A 22,499-nucleotide genomic window follows, 5' to 3' on the forward strand; every position below is an offset into this window, starting at 1 on the left:
TTTGAGAAAAATACACATAGAAACACTTTTTAAAAGTTTTGCCAAATATTAATTCTTCTTACCAAAAGTCAAAAATACTTTTAAATTAATTGGCCATAACTGTCACTCTTCTTCACAACTTTAATCATAAAAAAAATAGTTTTTTTAAATAAGCATACTTTTTAGAAGCGAATAAATTTGGTATTCGACTAACAAGCTATAAGAGTATTTTAGTCAATATCTCTCTTAATTTTTAGGAGTAGTTGAATTTCTCAATCCATGTATTCAAATCTAAAACCTAAATTATTTTAGACCGAACGGAGTATCATTTAAGGAGGCATGTGAAATTAAAAAAAGATACATTTGAGAGGAAGGAGTACAAAATATTCATCATGTTCATACAGCCGCTAATAATTGACCCATAGGGTTCTTAATTGGGACCCACACAGAACCAAGTCACACCGTAAAGGAGTGTAAACCCTCACACAGCTGATCCGACTTCATACAATTGGCCGGAACCCTTTCAAAAAACACAAAGCCTCTTCGTCTTACACTCTCCTTTTCTTCTGTAAAAACAAAAAAAAAAATTCCATTTTGGGTGATTGAATTTCGAAAAATTCTGCAAAAAAATCAGTTGGTCCGATCATTGATCAGATGGCGACATGGCAACCACAAGAGGAAGGGTTCAAAGAGATCTGTGGATTGTTAGAGCAACAAATGTCACCAACTTCTGATAAGTCTCAGATTTGGCAACAACTTCAACACTACTCTCACTTCCCTGATTTCAATAACTACCTCGCTTTTATCTTCGCTCGTGCTGAGGTAAACTTACTCATAAAATTTCTTTGATTCTTACTGAATATTCCAGGGGATTGAATTTTTATAGTGAGGTTTTCCTTGTATGAAGCTTGAATGTACTTCTGGTTTGGATTTTGTAGCATAGTTATCGCTATGTGCTTTCCTGAAAGCTGGATTGACTTTTCGACAATGCCTATTAAACTTAATTGTTGCATAAATACTCATTTCTCAATTCTTTATTGAGAAATTTCTTATATGCTTACTGAATAAATTCAATTATTTAGGGGATTGAAGTTTTCTAGTGTGGTTATCCCTGTATGAAGCTAGCTTGCTTGTTGAAATGGACAATGCGTTTTAAAACTTAATTGTTGCATAAGTTATACTCCCTCCCGTCTCAATTTGTTTGTCTGGTTTTGACTTGGCACAGAGCTTAAGAAAGTAAAGAAGGCTTTTGAATCTTGTGGTCATAAATTAGAGACAAATTCTTTCATGCTTACGGAATAAATTCAATTTTTTAGGGCATTGAATTTTTCTATTGAGTTGCCTTGTATGAAGCTTGAATGTTGTTCTAGTTTGGATTTTTAGCAAAGTTTTCCGTATGTGCTTTCTTGATAGCTGAATTGACTTTTGGACAATGCGTATTGAACTTAATTGTTGCATAAGTTGTATGTCGTCTTTATGGAGTTAGCTTAGTCATCCGTATGTGCTTTCTTGGACAATGGCGATTAAACTTAAATGTTGCATTTAGTCCTAAGTCTTCGTTAGGTGATACTGTGAGTTCTCTCTCTCTATTTCTTTCATTCCTTGATACTCTCTCCGGTTGACTTTACTTGTTGTCCTTACTAATAGATGGTCCAGTATAGTTGTCATTTCAGAAAACTAAGATATAATTAACTGTTAGTTTCCGCCTTTACCCTTACTCAATAAATGTGGAGAGAGATTAATGTGGAGAAAAAGAGAGTGATATTGAATTGAGACCAAAGAATAAATAAGGATAAGTTAGTCAAATTACCCTTTTAGTTAATGTTTTCTCAAGGGTGCAAAAAAAAAAACTTGACAAGTAATATGGACCGGAGGGAGTATTATGTAGGAATTTAACTTTCTTGTGTCCCCAACATATTGTAGATTTCATAACAGTAAGGAGATGGCTTTGTATTGACATCTGATTTTAAGTATGGAAGGTGGTCTTTTACATATTGCTATGTGAATTGGTTTTGGCCTAAATGTGCTTGATATTTGGAAAGCTACTATTTTGTTATCTAACTATCTGGTTGGTTCGTATAACAGGGGAAGTCAGTTGACATTCGGCAAGCAGCTGGGTTGCTATTGAAAAATAACCTGAGATCTGCATTCAAAAACATGCCTCCTGCTAACCAGCAATACATAAAATCAGAATTGCTACCTTCTCTAGGGGCAGCAGATAGAAACCTTAGGTCTACAGCTGGAACCATCATGAGTGTTCTTGTACAGATAGACGGAGTTGCTGGATGGCCAGAGTTGCTACAGGCACTTGTCAGTAGCTTGGATAGTAGTGACGTAAATCACATGGAAGGAGCCATGGATGCTTTATCAAAGGTACCATTTTTCTGTTGTTTAACATGCATTTCACTTGATACTTGGTACTATCCCACAGGATACAGTGTGTACCTTGGTGCCAATGTACAACAACAACAACATACCGAGTGTAATCCCACAAGTGGGGTCTGGCGAGGGTGGTGTGTACGCAGCATTACCCCTACCTTGTGAGGTAGAGAGGTTTTTTCCGATAGACCCTCGGCTCAAGTAACACATATAAAAATAGTACAGAAAGGAAATACATAGTGAGGAAGCCATGTAGAGAATACTGGAGAAAAGAACTGTAGCAACAATAATGAAACGATAACTGAAAAGGAAACAACAGGTAGTAATAAAAACCTTGGGGCTAATGTCTATGTAGCAAATTGTTGCATAACTATAATGAGAAACAATTCTTCTGTGTTGTGTTTCATTACATGAGTCCCGCAGGATTGCTAAATTCCATTTGCAGCTTATGTTTTAAAGGTAATGATCTTAGTGTTACCATACATTGTTTGTCAATGTGAATGTGAAGTGGTAACAGTTGTACAAATTACCACAATGGATATGTGTCACATCTGCGTTTTGTACAACTAATACTTAATTGGAACGCTGAACATCTTCAGTAATGCAGATCTGCGAGGATGTCCCACAACTGCTTGATTCTGATATTTCTGGATTATCTGAACGACCCATCACTGTTTTCCTTCCAAGGTTTCTCCAGGTTGGCTAACTCTTTCCTTATTGCTATTCACTTATTTGCCCACATTTTGATTTAGTTGCTTATTTTATCAAATAGTTTGCTGTTAATTTGTTACTCAATGCTGGATTTATAGTATCATTCTAACTTGGATCTTTCAATGGACAGCTTTTCCAGTCACCTCATGCTTCTCTCAGAAAGCTGTCGTTGAGTTCTGTGAATCAATATATAATGCTGATGCCTAAAGTGAGTACCTCTTCGGTTGACTTATCTAATTGTCTGTTGCCGTGCGCCATTTCACCTCTTTGCTCATCTGGTTAGTTTTCTTGTTTTAGGTTTTGCAGCTATCCATGGATAAATACCTTCAAGGTTTGTTTCTTCTCGCCAATGACCCTGCTCCGGAAGTGCGGAAGCTGGTAAGTGACTGCTGTAATATCCAATCTGCATGTTTCTCTCCTCATCGGTGCTGAGTTTGCTTTTATTGTAATTTCTTTGGCTTAGTACTAGACTACAAGTACATTGTATTCTTTGTATTTCCTGCTTGCTGGGTGGTGTGACTGATGCTTACGAGCTGCAAGTTTATAGTAGAGTATGCACATAATAAAAAATATTGTTAATACTGTTTCAGCAAGATAGATTGATCTTGTAAGACTGAACTAATTCTGTCAAGAAATTTATGACTTCTAGTTCACAGATCATGTTTCTGCTGAAATTTTGACGGCTAGAAACAGTCCTTTGTAGTAGACACCTGTTAGATGGGCTGATGCTTTCTTAGTTTTTTTCCTATTCAGTTGCTTTCTGAGTTATTTTGCTTGGTCATAAGATGAAAAATTTGTATGATTATTATAACTTAGATATCTTCTGTGTTTAGCCTGTAATTTTCCATGTCAAGTATGATGGGAGTTGGACATTCAATTGTCAATAATTGACAGGGAAAATGTTTTGCCAGTTGACTCGATTGTTCTGCTTATTTTATCATTTTTTTGGTTTATCACTCTTCTCTACAAATCCAATGTTTTGCAAGCATGATCACTTGCAAAGGAGGTTTTAGGACTCTTTTCCTGCAATATCAATTACGCATTTCACCATTGTAGAGAGTTATCTTCTGCTGCAACCAATTACTCAGCTTGCCTTGTTCAACAGGTTTGTTCGGCGTTTGTTCAACTAATTGAAGTTCGTCCTGCCATTTTGGAGGTGCATTTTTTTCCAATCTAAAGTGTGTCTATTCTCTTTGTCACATCTGCTTTCCTCTCACACTTGCTTTTAGGTGTGGATAACTGTTCGAGATTTACAGAAGTTTTGAAATTTTAAATAAAATAAAATAAACATTTTGAAGAAATAGGTTCTTAACCCTACCTTTTTTGCAGAGTGGTAAGTAGGTTCTTAACCTTATAATGATTTGTAATTTTTGATTGTTTGTGGTCTTATTGTTGTCTTTTCTCTTTCCTCTAAATAAGTCAAGATTTCATTGACCTGCACCGAGAAGGTCTACTTATCGTATTTTGAGTTTCGGGGGTTGGTTGCTAAGTGCAGCATCACTTGTACACTGTCAATCAATTAAGCAATCAACACTTCATCATTTTCAAACTAGTTAGTGTTGGTGATATGAATCCTCCATATTAGGACACTGCGTGGAAGTTAAATTCAGTGTGGAAGGTTTAACTACTGGTTCCATTTTCTTATTTCCCCTTTAAGTGTTACATATATATGATATGCAGTGAGCTTTAGGAAAACTGAACAGTCTGTCGACTTTTTTTTCCCTCTGTTGCTTGAGAGGAACATAGAACATCATACTCCTATTATTTTCACATGTTCTTGATCAATTTCTGATTCTTTGGCACAGCCACACTTGAGGAATGTTTTAGAATATATATTGCAAGTCAACAAGGATCCAGATGAAGAAGCGGCGCTCGAAGCTTGTGAATTTTGGTAAGTGCTCCCAATGCTTCATTTATTAATATTGATATTGCTCAGTGGCATCATAATTATGTCAAGCATCGAAGTAAGAACATTTTGCTGGGATGCTTTAGCACCCTTTGCTTTGAGGGCAAATTATCTTTCACAATTATGTAATAGAATTTCGCTTGTTGATAAAATGAATGATGGAACATAAAGATGGCATTTTAGTCGACATGATTTGGGAAGCTTTGGTGACATGTTATGTACTTATGTTGATGATAAGATTTTATATCTAGTTTTTATAGCCTTTAGGTGCTTGGAGGCTAAAGGTGTACCTGTGGCGTACATTAGGGTGATCAAGGACATGTATGAGCAAGCCAAGACCAGGGTAAGGACAGTAGGAGGTGACTCGGAAGCACTTCCCGGTTGTGATGGGGTTGCGTCGAGGATCGGCTCTTAGTCTTTTTATTCACCTTGGTGATGGATGAATTGACGTGGCAAATTCAAGGTGAGGTGCCATGGTGTATGCTTTTCGCGGATGACATAGTCCTGATCAACGAGACTCGTAGCGGAGTTAACGCTAAGCTGGAGGGTTGGAGACAGACTCTGGAGTCTAATGGGTTCAAGCTGAGTAGGACCAAGACAGTACTTGGAGTGCAAGTTCAGTGAAGCACCTCAAGAGGCTGGCGTGGAAGTGAGGCTTGGTACCCGGGAATCATCGGAAGAAAAGTAGTTTCAAGTATCTTGGTTCTATTATACAAGGCGGTGGGGAGATTGATGATGATGTCACACATCGTATTGGGCGAGGTGGATGAAATGGAGGCTCGCTTCGGTGCATGTGATAAGAAGGTGCCACCACAACTTAAGTTCAAGTTCTACAAAGTGGTGGTTAGACGAAACTATGTTGTATGGGGCGAGTGTTGGCCGATTAAGATCTCTCACGTTCAAAAGATGAAAGTTGTCGAGATGAGAATGTTGAGATGGATGTATGGGCACACCAAGAGTGCAGGATTAGGAATGAGGCTATCCGGGACGAGGTGGGAGTGGCCTCAGTGGAAGACAAGATGCGGGAAGCGAGATTGAGATGGTTTGGACATGTGAAGAGGAGAGACACAGATGCCCCAGTGCGGAGGTATGAGAGGTTGGCCATGGATGGTTTCAGAAGAGGTAGGGGCGGGCGAGCGAAGTATTGGGGAGAGGTGATTAGACGGGACATGGCGCGATTCTGACTTACGAGAGGACATGACCTTAGATAGGAGGTATGGAGGACTCGGATTAGGGTAGAAGGCTCGTAGATAGTATCATTTATCCTTTCATATTAGTAGTCGCACTATCGTGATATAAGTTCTTGTGCTTTGATTTACGCTACTATCTGTTATTTTTACGTACTTTGATTATCTTATTTTATACGTGATAGCTACGCCCTTCGCTGTTGTTTCAGCATGGCTTAGTCGCTTTCGTTATTTTCATTTCCATATCGCTTTGAATGCGATATTTCTTGGCCTTATCTGACCTCTTTTTATGCTTTCTATTTTCGGAAACAGCCGTCCTACCTTGGTAGGAGTAAGGTCTGCGTACACTCTACCCTTCCCAGACCCCACGTTGTGGGATTTCACTGGGTTGTTGTTGTTGTTGTATAATTGGATACAATTTCTCGTTTTTTAAAGCATGCCTTGGTTTCATTTGCCTGAATGGACCAAATCCAATTTTCAAATTTATTTGCCCCAAAGCTATGCAAAATATTAGAGCCCACATGAGCTCCCTGCATCTTCAACATAATATTATTTGGATACGCCTGTATTGTTAGAAATGTTAGCTAGCATGGGAGTAGGCAAAGAAGTTGGACTAGACTATCATACTAGAGAGTCGGTAGGATATACTTGTAAAAAAGTAGTTAAATTATTGTGGGATACAAAGAGTAAATGGAAAATAAATTAGGATAGGTGGAGAGAGAACATAACAAATTAGGATAGGTAGAGAGAGAACATAATAAATTAGGATAGGTGGAGAGAGAACATACAACAACTAAGCCTTAATGTCAAGCTCACTGAGGTCGGTGATATCAACCCTTAATATAAGTTTTGCCCCATTTGGTCTCTTTTTATTCTAGTAAGGGAAAAGGTGCAAATATATCCCTCAACTTTGCGATTTAGAGCATATATACCCCCCGGTTAAAAAAGTGGTGTAAATATACCCTTGCCGTTACAAAATGGTGCAAATATACCCTTTTTGTTGACAGATTTTTAAAAAAAAAATCATTTAGTTTATTTTTTAATTAAACAAAATACCACGTGGCTTTAAAGAAAAGTCTACCATTTTTTTTGAGTAGACATATTTTTCTAAAGCCACATGATAATTTTTTTCCCTGGTTGGTCGGGTCTGGTTCGTTTAAAAAAATGTGTAGACATATTTTTTTTAAAGCCACGGAGATAATTTTTTTAAACCAACCAGACTTGACCCACCAGAAAAAGATTTACCATGTGGCGTTAGAAAAATATGTCTGCTAAAAAAATGAGTAGACATTTTTTTAAAGCCACATGGCATTTTTTTTTTAATTAAAAAATAAGCTAAATGATTTTTAGAAAAAATCCCGTTAGCGAAAAGGGTATATTTGCACCATTTTGTAACGGCAAGGATATATATACACCACTTTTTTAACGAGGGGTATATCTGCTCTAAATTGCAAAGTTGAGGGGTATATACCAGGGATTCTCTAGATCTATTGCCCGTTTACACTGTCATATAATCTCTAAGTAGTCTTGAAAGATCTTTGTCAAGCGTGGGGATTAGTGTAATTGAGCCCATAACGACTAACCTTTATCCCAACTTGTTGGTATCGTTTATACAAGTGCTAGTTGATGAGGGTTACTTCGGAAACAAAAAAGTAAAGCCATTTTTTTTGAAATGATAAAAAGTAAAGTCAAATTTCTCTGGGGTATTATTTCAATTCCAATAAAATGCAATCGGGTAAAGTATGACTTGGTGATTAGAAAATATATGGGTAGAAGAACTTTCCTTTGATGGAGGGGGGAAATAAATTTGTTTGTAAACCAATGAATAGGGAGTTAAAGGAATAAGGAAATACTTATTTTGGAGGGAAGGGCCAGAGGAATTGTTTTAGATATTGTGGTAGAGGGAGAATGAGTTAAATAATAGTGATTGTTTGAAGTTAGATCCGATGGCATTGTAAACCTCATCAGTTACCTTGTAATATGGAAGTGTAGCATAGAAATAATGTGAGGAATGGTCACTTTACCTTATAAAAAGGTAATAATGTGAGGAATGAAATGTGGTAGAGCCTAAAAAAGAGTTCCCCTACTAAGGATCTTTATCTTTAATTGTGTAAATTATGTAGCAAATATTATGGCACCTAAGAATCTTCTATGTCGAACTTAAGGTTGATTTGCTCAAGTTTAGTTCTAGCTGTGATATCTTCCTCTTTTTAATGGTTGGGTTTGCATTATATTTCATGAATAAATTATGTTCTTGGGTTAATTATGTCATCAACACACTCTCTATGTGTGGGCCTGAACCTTTTCATGGGCCAAGTACGTGAAAATTCTTTTTGATAACGGGTGGCGGTGAGACTTGAACATAGGACCTTTCCTTGCTTTCATATCATGTGAAAAATGGATATTGGGCCTAGCTCAACCCAAATGCTAGCTCATGGGGGGAGGATTGGCCAGGACTATATAAGGAGATCACAACCCATTCCTCCAACCAATGTGGGACTTGACACTCCTGGTGCCTGGGACTAGACAACTGGAGCGTGGATAACATAATACAGGGGCCCAACCTTGAGAAAAAGAACAACAAAGAGCGATAAGTCTAGCTCTAATACCATGTTGAAATCCATGACCATCTCATCGAAAAGCTTAAGCCGTTAGAGGAAACACATTTTTATTTGTTTAATTATATCTTGAATAGATATTTTGTGAATCTTCTGTTTTGAATTTATTTCACTTGTCAAATTGATTCAATGTGGGTGTCATTGACAGGTCCGCATACTGTGATGCTCAATTGCCACCTGAGAACTTGAGAGAATTCCTGCCACGGTTGATTCCAGTATGCTTTATTTATAAGCTATTTGTTTCTTCTTTTTGTTTCCAAAGCCATATGGGTATTTTGTGTCTTCTGTGAGAGAATATTCTTATGCGTGAGCATAATGTTTCCGACACCACTTTTTAGGTTTTGCTGTCTAACATGGTTTATGCTGATGATGACGAGTCGCTTCTGGAGGCTGAGGTTTGGTGTCTGCTTCATCTTAAAATTTCGAATAAGTCTGAAATAGTTTGTTGTGATTTTCTTTGCTTAACCAACCATTATTATGTTATTACAGGAGGACGGATCTCTGCCAGATCGCGATCAGGTTTAGTCGGCATTTCTCTCTCTCTCTTTTTTAGCTGGAAAACTAGTGCTTACCCATTTGACAACTCGGAAATAATTACATTGGAAATCATTGTGGACAGGACATCAAACCTCGATTTCATTCTTCACGTTTTCATGGGGACGAGGATGGTGAAGACGATGTATGTGGTTTACTTGTAACCAATCATTTTCTTAATTAGTGCTCAGTTTTTTAATGGACTTTGACACCTGTATTATGCTTCCTTTCCTAATTATAGGATGAAGACATCGTAAATGTGTGGAATTTACGTAAGTGCAGTGCAGCTGCTCTGGACATTCTCTCTAACGTGTTTGGTGATGATATTCTACCCACGTTGATGCCTGTTGTTCAGGTGATTTAATCTGTCTAATATTAATCCAGCTATCCTTTCCCTGCTTTCATCTCTGTGTGTGTGTGTGTCTGTGTTTGTAAGAAAGGAAATTCTTCACTCAGGTGTGCACATCCTTATGTTGATTTGTATTAATTCCAAGAAATTGGTCAAGAATCTAGGTTTTATATGTCAATATTCTATAGATAAATGATGATGGTGAAAATAGTAATAGTTGAATTTAAAATAGAAGGGAAGAAGTAATTGTCATTTTTGGTGTATATTACCTGTTCTTATCATATTCGTGGTTGCTAGCTATGACAATGGCAGAACTCTTCACTCTAAGCTGTAATTCTCTCAGAGGATCAGTATTGCATGAATCTGATGAACTAAAGTTTTATCATCTTGGAAGAAATGCTGATCATACTAGTGAATAAAGGAAACAAGAGAAAACTAGGAACTGAAGTAATTGTCCTTCTACCTTTTGTGTTAGTAGTTTGCCATAAATGGATCTGATATGCAGCAACTTTCTTGTATCTGGACAGGCTAAATTGTCAACTACGAATGATGAAGGCTGGAAGGAAAGAGAAGCAGCTGTGCTAGTTCTGGGTGCTATAGCTGAGGGCTGCATAAATGGACTTTTTCCTCATTTATCGGAGGTAATCCTATTATTGACAAGCTTCCTAAAGAAAAATTTCATGTTTATGGAGGAGTTTGTGCATAAAATGTATGAAAAGTTTGTCTTTCGAGTGAACCGCCACGTCATGTCTTTCTTTGCAATTTTACTGTAATTGAGCGTACCGGTTTATTATTGGAAATAAGTAATAGATATTATTTCTTTTTCCCATTCAGATCGTTAGCTTTCTCATGCCGCTTTTAGATGACAAGTTTCCTCTAATTCGAAGCATTTCCTGTTGGACGCTGTCCCGCTTCAGCAAATATATTGTTCAGGTTGGTAATTCATGCTCCTTCTCTAGCTCAAAGCTACATTATCATAATTGTGATTGTACTGGCTGTCATATTTGTATAAAGTCTAGCAATCCTACACCAACCCTTCTTGGGTCAAAATTTCCACAATGCTATGGTATGTTCTAGTTTCAGGGTTTATTGCTGTTCCCCTGAAGTAGACATAGTTGTAGGAATGTTTTGATATTTCAGTTGTAATAGAGCATGGATATAGCTATATTAACAAACTCGAAAGTAGTTTTCGGCCGTGAGCTATGCCTGGCGGCAGGGGTATGGTTGTTGACACATCTGCATGTGTTGATCTTAGAGATTCAGATGAACTGGTTCAATGTGATCTTGCATATCTGACTAATATGGATGCCGTAATATACTAATATCGAATGTTATATTAATTGGTGTGCTTTTTTTAATATCAAATAATGATCATATATATGTAATTTTATATGTTAGTTTGCTGAAGTTGTCTTGCACCAGTTCCCATTTAGAAAAAAATTATCCTGCATTACTTCTCTTGTCCGACTGTTTCAGTTCTATCTGCTGTTTCAGTTCTTTTTCCTTTTTGTTATTTATAGTTCCTTTGTTTGACTGAAATTAAGTCTTTTTTTGTTGTGATATGTTGATGTCACTAGATAATTTCTAAGTCTTCCAGCTGTTTGTTTGACTTCTTTTAGGGTACTGATCATCAAGAAGGCCGTGAACAATTCAACAAGATTTTAATGGGTCTTCTCCGGAGAGTATTGGATGATAATAAACGAGTGCAAGAAGCTGCTTGTTCAGCCTTTGCTACTCTTGAAGAGGTCAGTGATAAGCTGTTTGTAATATTCTGGTTCTGCTTCGTGTATACCTAATTGATGGTTTACTTTACAGGAGGCTGCAGAAGAGCTAGCACCATGCTTGGAAATCATTCTGCAACACTTGATGTGTGCTTTCGGGAAATACCAGGTCCTTTTGTCTTCTGTATATTGGTGACACCATATTTTCTTTCTGTTTGCTAACAGTGTCTGACCTTTTATGTGTTAATAGAGACGGAACCTTAGAATCGTGTATGATGCGATTGGAACATTGGCAGATGCAGTTGGAGGGGAACTCAATCAGGTAGATTTGATCATGTACTCACTCTTTCTGTTTTATTTTACATGTTAACCGTTACTACTTTTATTTTATGATTTCAAGTTATGTTTACGGAAATTTAGAAGGCTTGTGATATCTAATTTTTGCCTTTTAATTCTTTTGCTGGTTATTACAGCCCAAGTATCTTGAGATTTTAATGCCCCCATTAATTGGGAAGTGGCAGCACCTCACAAATTCAGACAAGGATCTTTTCCCACTTCTGGAGTGTTTTACTTCAATAGCTCAGGTTGATTTTCTTATTTGAAAAAAGGTCGTACATGGTATATATGGTTGTTAGTATGAAGAATTTTTGCATGACTATCTTGACTTATTGGTACTTGTAAGCCTTTGGTTTGATGTTTCTGCATCTTATGGTTTCTGCACGGTAATAATAGATGCATTAGTTTGTCATTTTTCTTTTTTATCTGTTTTGGTTTTGAGGGGTCGGTTGGTTGGTTGAGTTCTGACTTTTAAGTATAATGGTCATCTAGTAGACATTTGGTTCATCCTATGTTGACGAGCTGCAAACTATTTGAGCAGTGGATCTCTTGCATCTCTGATTTACACCGGCTATTCTAGCTTTAAAAATTTAAATACATTTGGTTTTGACTGCAGTATTTTTGTCAATGGTGCTGTTGGAATATCATAAAATTCAACAACAAAAACATGCCCAGTATAGTCCCAACTCCCACAAGTGGGGTCTGGGGAGTGTTAGGTGTACGTAGACCTTACCCCTACCCTTGTGGGGTAGAGAGGCTGTTTCCGATAGATACCATAAACTTCAGGGATATAAAAGGGAGAGGGGGTGAGGTACATGAAGAATCTGTTTGACAAAATTTGAAGGTTTACGTACTATTTATATGGCCAGGTGGCAGGATCTTTATCAATCTGGTTACTTCCTCACCAAACTAAGCTTGATACTTCTTAGCTTTTCATTATTTGGCGGAGAACCCCTCTCTGTTTAGTCCTGAATCTGGTCCATACCTTCAATTTCTTGACGAATACCTTATGTTTCATTTTAAATATGGGTAGTACTGTATGTGACCGTTTTTATTTGTACTGGATAGATGTTTATTGTTGAAAAAAATTAGATATGCAATTACTGCAGAAGTGAGCCTCATAGAACTGTATATTGTAGATAACCATTCTCTAATTTCAGGCTTTGGGTACTGGATTTGCACAATTTGCTCCACCGGTATTCCAGAGGTGCATTACCATCATCCAGTCACAACAATTGGCAAAGGTATTATATGATACTGTACTGCTTCTGACTCTGATCTGAGACCTTCGTTTCTTTTCATTTTTATCCTTGTTATGTGTGCGTGTGTTTGCGCGCGCACTTGTAGAGGCCAATACTTTATAGTAAAGACAACTTTGCACTGTTGATTAAATGTTCTAAGTCTTCTCCCAGTCACCTACGAGAGCCTTGGTGGGTGCCTTCCTTGGAAGTCAGGACTGTAGTTTTGTAATCTTCTTGATTTTGTTGTTGCTTTTGCTTTTTACCTCTCTATCTCTATAATAAATCTATTGTGTTTGTATTTTTGAATATGGGTATCCTCTTCTTAAGTCTTCTATTTAGTTTACAATAATATGTTATAGTGGTAATTTTCCGAATTTGGGGTGTCGCCTTTCAACTCTTAATAGAGCATATATATGCATTTTATGGTGACAGTAGTGGGTAGGTTGAACCCTTCCCATTGCAAGGTCAGTTGCATGCTTTTTATTTTTGTTTATTTATTTTTTGAACCCCCTTTTAATATGCTCTCTTCTCTGTCTACTTTTACTGAGAGTCTGATTGCAGGTTGATCCCGTTTCAGCTGGATTTCAATATGACCGAGAATTCATTGTTTGTTGCTTGGACCTGCTGTCTGGACTTGCTGAAGGTCTTGGTAGTGGTGTCGAGAGTTTGGTAATTCCTTTTCATCCAAAAATGATGCATGCTTTGAGTTTCAAGTTGCTTTTCTCTTCTTTCTTTCCAGTCACCAGACATCACAATGTTGATGTTTCATGCTTTGTTTTCTGTCTTTGATAGAGTACTTTCAGTATTGTGATATCAAGCTGCATGGGCAATTTTACTTTATGCTTCAATATGGACTTAATTTCTGTAGGTTTCACAAAGTAATCTGGGGGATTTGTTGCTGCAATGTTGCTTGGATGATGCACCTGATGTGCGGCAGAGTGCTTTTGCTTTGCTTGGTGATCTTGCAAGGGTAAGTTTATATGTAACCTTCGAGCTTAACCCACTTCATAGGCTTCAGGTTGTGTGTGAGTTTCTTTAGTACTGGTCCTAACAGGGTCATCGGTGTGATATCTGTTGAGAAAAATGAATGCCTTGAAAGTCTCTGTCTTTTTTTCGTTGCTAACATACTTTTGCTTGTTGCGTTTAGGTTTGTCCCGTTCATTTGCGACCTCGGTTGGTTGAATTTCTTGATGCTGCCACTAACCAACTGGTATGGACTACTGTTCTCTTTTTTAACGTGTTTCCAGCTCTTTGATTCCCCGTCGTTTACTTGAGAGATGCTCTTACAGAACACTTCCAAGCTGAAGGAAACCATCTCTGTGGCCAACAATGCATGTTGGGCAATTGGAGAATTAGCAATCAAGGTAAATTTGACAGATTTGTTGCTTTCTGAGATCATTTGATCAGGATTAGCTGAAGTAATTGAATGTAAGTTAGGATGTAGTCATACATGAAAACATCCACTATTTATCAAAATAAAGAGAAATTTAAGGAAGCAAAACACAACGAAGAACCTTTTTGTGTTTCGTAATCCCAGTTTCATATCTGATTATTGATATTTTCCCTGTTTGCAGAATTGTTCTAGTGTCAGAAAGCATATGTTCTCTCATGGTCTTGTGACTAAAATCACGTGGGTAGATAATTCAATTGAAAAGATCGTCTTTTTAGTCAAGTAACAATAATTTTATTGAAATGGGAATAAACCAGTATACAAGAAATATATCAAAAATGAAGAGCCTATTAAATTACTGATTCAATCAAAAACAGAGAGCCTATACAAAAATGTTATTATCTAGAAGACTTGTCCTAGGCGCCAGCCTGTGGAGGCTGCACTGCAGATTCGGTGTGGCGGCGGTGGCTGATACGGTCTGGACGGCTGGTTAGGTTCCATCATACAAGCAGCCTCACCCTTTTCTCCTTGTTCCTCTGGTGTGGCATCTCAACCGTCGTTTTATTCTCGTTCATCATTAGGATATATTGGAGTAGATCACCCATTTCCATCCTCAGGCAGTAAGTACAGAAATCTTCCTGCCGCTCCATCAAACGTCATTAGGACAATCTTGCACGCAGACTATCTGACATATTCAAACACGGGAAAAACTTGCTCACCTTGTTATGTCTGGCAGATTTGATCATCTGATGATTGATCACAAAACCAACGTCAATCGGCATCCCACTACTTTTCGTGTAACAGATTAGATACAAAACGAAGGTTATGTTCATATCATGTCTTCTCGGCATCAGCCGCTAGTGCATCACCGCCAACCTTTGCAGAGCTCTAGCTGCAAGTACTTCCTGTGGAGGGTGCCATGTTCAAAGTCAACAGTGGTCTTCCATAGTTAGCGTATGAGGTATCCTAGGTTGACCCAAGATCTCGCGCACTCTATAATATCTGGATTGTGCTAGAACTCGCTTTTAAACAGATTCTCTGGCACGTCCAGCTAGTCATTTATCCCTTCATGACCTGTGTTAACCTACTCTGTGCGAACATAAACTCTGGCTCCCTTCTGATTACACGCGTTCAGTTAGAATTCATGAAGAAGGCGTCAATTATATTCATTAGGAACCTCGCCAAACCAGGTCTAGCCATGGTGAATAACCTGGTTTTGGTACATAAGAGATTGGTGAACTCTCAATTCTTCCAATCAATCCAGCCTTTTGGCGAAGGGTTTCTTCTTCCTCAGCCCCTCTTCATAGGTCTCCTCAGCTCACTCAGTATAGCACCTTGTCCAATTAAAGCAATGGAGGGATCCAAGGCTGTGCGGTGGAGACTGCACTCAATCTTCAATCTTGACATGGTGATAATCAGAAACAAATCCTAGCATAGAACGTACGCACATTCGGTCACTTTCATCTATGATTCATGGGCTGAAGCAGCGTCATCCGACATTGCCTCGTTGGGAATTATCACAATATATATGTAGAAAATTATTAATATGTGAAAACAAATGAGTATAGATAGGAAAAAGTGACACCAGTTACAATACTCCATTTATTATTGTTTGAGCTTTTTTTAACTTTTGTTTGTAAAATACAGAGGCAAAGAGGGTGCAAAACACAGACTTTCCCCTATAGTAAGAAACCTACAAACCAATAGGCTAGAGGATATTTTTGTGGCAGGCTGAGCGATAATTAATAGTACTATATTGATCTAACATTCATATTATATTCAAATTTTGACGCCACTTGTGATAAATCTAGCATACTCCACTGGATACGAAATTGCTAGGTTATACTAAAAACTCAAAGCTAGTTCATGTAGGCAATTTTAATAAAGACATAAAGACCTCGGGTGGTGCATTCCTTCAAATAATTGGTGTTGGTGGAGGTGTAACCATGCAACTTGAGAACACAAACAAAACCCTCAACAGCATCTGACACATCTTTTCAGCATAATCATTACCCCATGTGAATGGGGTTACTAAACAAACAATCTCCCACAGAATAGTTTACGGGTGCAAATCCAAGTAAGCAGGGTCTTGTTGAATTTGCCACTGCTGCATAATTGATTCTTATCGTTGATAATGATGTAAGTTGTAAATATATCTTTGAGATTGCAAAATCACATATGTCGATTGCACTGAGCTTTTTGCCTGAGTATTTAAGGTGCAGGTGCTCTTCTTTCGACTGTGTTTGTGCTCCTTGTTTCGTGTCCACTTAATTGCCAATAGATAATATGATTTTTCTGTTGTCTTGTTTTATGGACCACAAGTGCGATGTTAAACTTCATAATTTCAGGTCCAGAAAGAGATAGCTCCGGTAGTCCTGACTGTGGTCTCATGCTTAGTACCAATCCTTCAACATGCTGAGGTAATTATTTGTTTCGTATCTAAGATTAAAATATTTGATGGTTGGTTGGTTGATCCCGTTGTTTGTATATGCATAAATTGCATGTATGTTGTGCCTAAGTTTGTGTGTTTGTTTTGTCATACTCATTTTATATTTGATTATGAGAAGGGTCTCAACAAGTCGCTGATAGAGAACAGCGCAATCACCCTCGGAAGACTTGCATGGGTTTGTCCGGAGCTTGTGTCACCACATATGGAGCATTTTCTGCAACCATGGTGTTTTGCTCTGTCTATGTAAGTTAACTCCAACTGCAATTGTTCCACTCGTTTGTGACTGGTGGTTCTACATGCTCATGCATTGAAAACTTTAGAACTGTAGGCTTTTTGCATGAAACAGAGAGTAATGTGGTCATGCTGTGACCGAGTTTGTCTAAAGTATGTTATTTTGGCTTACTCTTCTCCATATGTTTGATGATGCTTGAAATACCTCCATGTTAGCGCACTAACATTGTTAATCTGAAGTTGTGGGTTGCTAATTCCTGAGAGACATGCTTTAGCAATTTTTTTTGTTAACTTTGCGAACACCAAAGTTATACTCATTCCGGTCCTTTTTATGTGTCATTTTAGCCAAAAGAATTTTGTCCAAAATATTCCAAGAAGGCCATATAATCATTAATTAGCCATTTAAGAAAAAATTAAGGATAATTTAGCCAAATTATAGTATAACACTTATGATTCATGATATTTAATCATTTTCTTAATGGGTGTGTCAAAGCCTTAATTGACAGATAAGGACCAGACAGTATTGTTTTGATCATTGATACCACCTGGAAAGTAAGAATGTTTTCTTTGAAGCCGTGGTATGCCTGTGTGTTTTATTATTCTGTAATGAGAATGGACTTGCCTTGAGAAAACGTTCCCATTGACCAGATAGAGTATTATTTTGATGATCGATACCACAAGGAAATTCCTTCTCAAGGCATCCAACCTCTCAATAACACTCTTGCTGCAATACTAGTACACTAACTTGTCAAGCTTGTCTGATAAGAAAAAAAACTTGCTTTCACAATATGAAGCTAGTGATCTTGTCTTCTCCTTTTCCAATTCATAGAACTGAAAATGTGACAAAGAACTCTGATTGGTAACCTACCCATTCCTGACTCTCCTCTTGCATCTATCATTGTTGTCGTGTTAGTCTTGGGGTTTTCACATCAAATATTGATTTCAGCATATTACAGTGCACAAAATGCCTCGTTGATGACCTCCCATTTGTGCTCACTTTGTGGCAGGATACGTGATGATATTGAGAAGGAGGATGCATTTCGTGGTTTATGTGCAATGGTAGTTTTGTCTTCTGATATTGCCTCTTCGGTTCAGATAACAATGAGCTGAATACTGCTAAATTATTATAAATTTCCTATTATTGAAAGCTATAAATTTCTGTCCGGTTGTCCTCCAACTGGACCACTTATAGATGGCGACATTCTAGAACCCGAATGAACTTAGAAAAGTACTCATGATCTTGTACCAACCTAGAATTTTTGTACTAGAAGTGCTATACTTTTTACTATAAAAATGCAAGAAGTTGTCATAAGTTGGAAACCAGTAATTTTTTCTTTCTAAAACCTGTTAAAAATTATTATCCAACTGCAGGAGTGCCTTAACTTGGTTTCAAATTTATTCAGGTTAAGGCAAATCCATCAGGTGCATTAAATTCACTCGTCTTTATTTGCAAAGCCATTGCAAGTTGGCATGTAAGCTTTCTGTATTATCAGTTTCTGTATTTTCAACAGTGGAGAAATTCAGAGAATTTTTTCTTTGTTATCCTCATGTTGTGATGCTTCTCAGGAGATAAGAAGTGAAGATCTACGAAATGAAATCTGCTTGGTTTTGCAAGGATATAAGCAAGTAAGCATTGCCTGATACTATAGTTCTTTCATCTGCTATAGACGGGTATCTTTTCATGATGTCTTTCTGAATTTTTCTCGCTAATTGGTGAATGGGTTTTCCTTTGTAGCAAGGAAAACAATTACAGAGAGTAATTCTTCTACACATTCTTTTGTTTCTTTTTCTTCCTCTTTCTTTACTTTTGAAGTTGCTTCCTCCCAAAACATCTGGAGATTTTTAGGGTGTTTTGACCGACATATTTGTGCTTATGTTTCCACTAGTTTAACATCTGGTTTAGTAAAATTATCCTTTTACCCTTTCATGTATTGTCTTGTTAGTTTCATCTGGAGATGAACCAGGTGAAGAAATGGGAAACAAAGAAGACTAATCTCATTTTTCACATTAGCTCTCAGTGATATAGTATTTGGGGTATAAAGATGTCCAGTGTATTATTCTGAGCTTGGGAATATTTTGTCAGATGCTCAAGGATGGTGCTTGGGAACAGTTCATGTCAGCTTTGGAGCCCTCAGTGAAGGACAAGTTGTCAAAGTATCAAGTTTAATTAATTAGTGGCGGTGAACGTCTTCCAAGTTTCAGTGCATGTTGTCATCTCAGCTGTATGACACTTCACATCTATGGATATATTGGCTTTGTGTTGGTGTCAATCTTAACATTGTCAGATTGTTATTGTTGCCATGCATATTGAGCAAACACAGTGTCTTGGGTTCAATTTCCTCCAGGGAACATTCTCATTGAAGATTGAAGCCTGCCTTTTGTATTCTTCCAAAGCTTCACATGGGCTGCTGGTTTTGGGCACACCAGTTTACTGGAAATTTGGAGCTGACGTTTGACAAATTTAGTGTACAGGTGTGCTATGCAACAATTATATTTTGATTTTGTCGGTGTCTGTCCTGAAGGGGCGATCCTAAAGTCTTAGATAATTGGGTGTGACAATTTCATTTTGGGTCAAGGAGCAACTTTTCCCGATTTTATCTTTCCATTATAAGGTCCCATTGGTTGGTTTAAGACTACGATATCATAGCTAGATGTCTCAGAATTTGTTGATCCACCTTTTCGCCTGGAGGTTAGGAAGAGTTGGTCCATTGGGAGGTCGAATGATCTCGATGGTGGACGAGAGAAATAATTGTTGTCTGTACTTTGTGGTTTATTGTTCGAGGGGTTTAAATCATATGTATAATTTAAACGAAAATATTAAATCATTTTTATCTTGCTTTAATTTTTTCAGTTCCCCATCTATAGGAAGATGAAAATATTTGATAGTTATAATTCGAAAAGAAATGCGAAAGTGACATTGTATCCTAAGATGCTGTATTGAAGATTCTGTGTGTTAATTTTCAATTGTATTTTGTTTGAGAATTGCTGCATTGATTCTAATGTCTGCACGTACTGGTAACCTCTATCCTCGCTCCTGTAATTTATTCTTTGAAATTACATTTATGTCTCATCTCACCACATTCAAAATTCTGTTCACATCACAGCCCCTGTAAAGGGCATTCGAAGCATTGTTATCATGTTATGCTCTCTGCAGCGCTATCAGAAAAAATTATTGCTTAGAAAACCAAGGAAGCATTGCCCCTTTATTGTGATACATTTTGTATATAGTTGTCTCCATGTGGGAAAATGTTTTAGCCATAGACAGCTTCATGAGCACATCGATTGAAACGGCAAATACTCACATAAGATTTATTATATTTCCTAGGATATTCAATTGTTGACTCTGAAATGTGCTTACAGTATTTTCTCTTTTACTATTTTGCTGCATTTTCAATCTTTTCCCAAATTTCGTTTCTTCTCAACTCTTCTATGCGTTCAACAGCTTCTTGAATTTCTAGCTGTTGAAGGCACTTGGAATAGAGAAATGGTGCTAGAGCTTCCAGCATTCCCTTCACATTTTCTGTCAATTGTCGAACACTTTTGCTCCAATGCCCCTCCAGATTCTTCTCCATCCCTTCAACTAGAACCGGGAACACCTCTTCCATTGCCTGTGATGCCATCTTCCAAAATTGCTCATTGTTCCACACATACAATGCGCGCTCCGCAACCTAAAATCAGAACCATTAGCACTCCAAAATCATCTCCTACATAACCGTTATCCCAAAAGTATGTTTGGTATGATGTAAACAATAAGTCATTTTCTTGTGTTTGGTGGTCAGACAATATTTTGGGGAGAGCTTCGTACCATTGTTTTGACCAACATCTAGACATTATTGTCATACTTTAATACTCAAAAATCTCATCAGCATACTATTTGGTTTATTACTATTTATAATAAGTTTTAGTAAGTGTGTTTTCCGGGCTATTTTCCACTCGTTAACCAAACATCATAACGCATTTTCTGAAGATTTTCTTTGTACCAAACGCACCAAGGAAGCACAAGGGAAGAGAATGGTTTTACCTGAGAGTTCCAACTATTTAAACACTTGGCAATTTTGGTGCACAAAGGCAGGGCAAGTTCCTTGTACAGTTGAGGATCTAGTGTCTCCACAAGCTCTTCCAATTCACCAATAAGCAGAACTTCCTTCTGGCAATTTGTAACTGGCCAGTACTTCAATATTCCTCTAATAACAACCTCACCAAGCTCAGGCTCTTTTTGCACAAACTGAGATACACAATAGGTCAACTGCCTGTGATAAACCTGCATCCCTTTTGGCTTATGCAAAGGGACAAGAACTCTAACTAAGAAAAGTTTATGCTCTTCTTTTAGAGGAACACTAAATCCATTAATAATTGTGCCCCATATTTCAAGAAGCTCTCCAATTCCAGGGTGCCTTTGATCGGTCTCAAAAACATAGTGCAAAAAAACATCATGCATAGCCTTTCTCGTGAATGGTCTATAGAAATGTAATTTGGAATAAATCCTGTGGAACACATTCTTCAAGTTGTCGCGTTCCCTTTGGTCTTCGGACTGGAATAACGTGAGGAGATTTTGAAGGAAAGAATGATCAATATAAATTCGGAGTGATTCAACACTTGTTCTAATGACAATCCTGAGGAAAATGTCGTAAACGATTTGCAAATGTGGCCATGAGGGTGTAGGATTACTGACAAGATCATCGTCGTCGGGTAATATTGAGATAACAGAGTGAATTGGTGGAGGGAGTGGCCTAAAAAGATTAAACGACAACATTTTGAAAAGGGGTGAAAGAACTTGATCATCAAGTGGTTTTATGAGAGTCTTGATGATAGAAAGGAGTTGGATGAGTTTTAGCCTTTTTAAATCTTGTTGTGAAGGGCATTCTTGTGGATCAGTGAAAGTGTAGGTGAAAGAACAGTAAGAGATTAGAGAGAGCAATTCTTCTGTTTCAGAATCAAGAAAATTTGACATGTTCCTGGAATCTAAAAGGAGTTGTTTTAGAGTTGTGTTTGTTTTTCTTGGAGAAGGTCTCTTGGAGAGTTTTTTGGGCTAAATGTTATCCTTGGAGAAGCTTTTGGAGAGTTTCTTGGGCTGTTTCCGTTGAACCCACCCATTTGCCTTTACGAATCGTCTGACGGAAAACGCTTTCTGAATAGAATAAAAGATTTTTGGATTGTCGATCTCTTCCTTGAAGATTGAGATGAGTCGATGTAGGTACCTACTAAAAAATGTTTCTGGGGGCAAATGCAGAAGGTGGGAGTAAACGGTTAATGGTTTATTTAAAGCAAAGATTAGGATAATTATTTCTTGTGTAGTGCAAAACAGGAACAAGAAATACGATGTTTAAGAGGAAAGACTCTTGGACATTTCCGATGATTCAGAGGTTTTAAAGTGAAGACAGACAGGTAAAGATAAGGTTAACTTTGTTTTTGGGAATATTAGTGGCCAGCCCTTCTTTGATCAATCGGCTTCTCATAGATACTGATGT

The 22,499-nt window shown here is 37.6% G+C and overlaps 2 protein-coding genes across 3 annotated transcripts; one reads left to right on the forward strand and one right to left on the reverse strand.

Annotated features, from left to right (window-relative positions):
* The first annotated feature begins 521 nt into the window (after positions 1-521).
* Positions 522-20,013, forward strand: LOC132065183 (transportin-1). Of its 2 annotated transcripts, XR_009416695.1 has the most exons (30): positions 522-801; positions 2,065-2,352; positions 2,966-3,055; positions 3,200-3,277; positions 3,367-3,447; positions 4,175-4,225; positions 4,875-4,960; positions 8,929-8,995; positions 9,119-9,175; positions 9,270-9,299; positions 9,400-9,459; positions 9,556-9,669; positions 10,191-10,304; positions 10,498-10,596; positions 11,283-11,408; positions 11,479-11,553; positions 11,635-11,706; positions 11,858-11,968; positions 12,881-12,964; positions 13,523-13,630; positions 13,830-13,931; positions 14,109-14,171; positions 14,251-14,325; positions 16,700-16,771; positions 16,919-17,043; positions 18,039-18,090; positions 18,435-18,503; positions 18,598-18,657; positions 19,115-19,253; positions 19,377-20,013. XR_009416695.1 is itself a non-coding variant. In XM_059458449.1 (29 exons), exons 1-29 carry the CDS (start codon positions 634-636, stop codon positions 19,196-19,198), a joined length of 2,661 nt encoding a protein of 886 aa, XP_059314432.1. In that variant the 5' UTR covers positions 522-633; the 3' UTR covers positions 19,199-20,013. The 2 variants fall into 2 exon arrangements, 1 of the variants encoding a protein (XP_059314432.1); XM_059458449.1 differs by having other exon boundaries at positions 19,115-20,013.
* A 119-nt stretch (positions 20,014-20,132) lies between these two features.
* On the reverse strand, positions 20,133-22,048 carry LOC132065184 (serine/threonine protein phosphatase 2A 57 kDa regulatory subunit B' beta isoform-like). The gene is made up of 2 exons (XM_059458450.1): positions 21,053-22,048; positions 20,133-20,699 (listed from the first exon to the last, which is right to left on the reverse strand). The coding sequence occupies exons 1-2, from the start codon at positions 21,980-21,982 to the stop codon at positions 20,406-20,408; spliced, it is 1,224 nt and encodes a 407-aa protein (XP_059314433.1). The 5' UTR covers positions 21,983-22,048; the 3' UTR covers positions 20,133-20,405.
* Between the last annotated feature and the right edge of the window lie 451 nt (positions 22,049-22,499).

This window comes from Lycium ferocissimum, chromosome 7 (assembly GCF_029784015.1).
Source record: "Lycium ferocissimum isolate CSIRO_LF1 chromosome 7, AGI_CSIRO_Lferr_CH_V1, whole genome shotgun sequence".
Classification (NCBI taxonomy): domain Eukaryota; kingdom Viridiplantae; phylum Streptophyta; class Magnoliopsida; order Solanales; family Solanaceae; genus Lycium; species Lycium ferocissimum.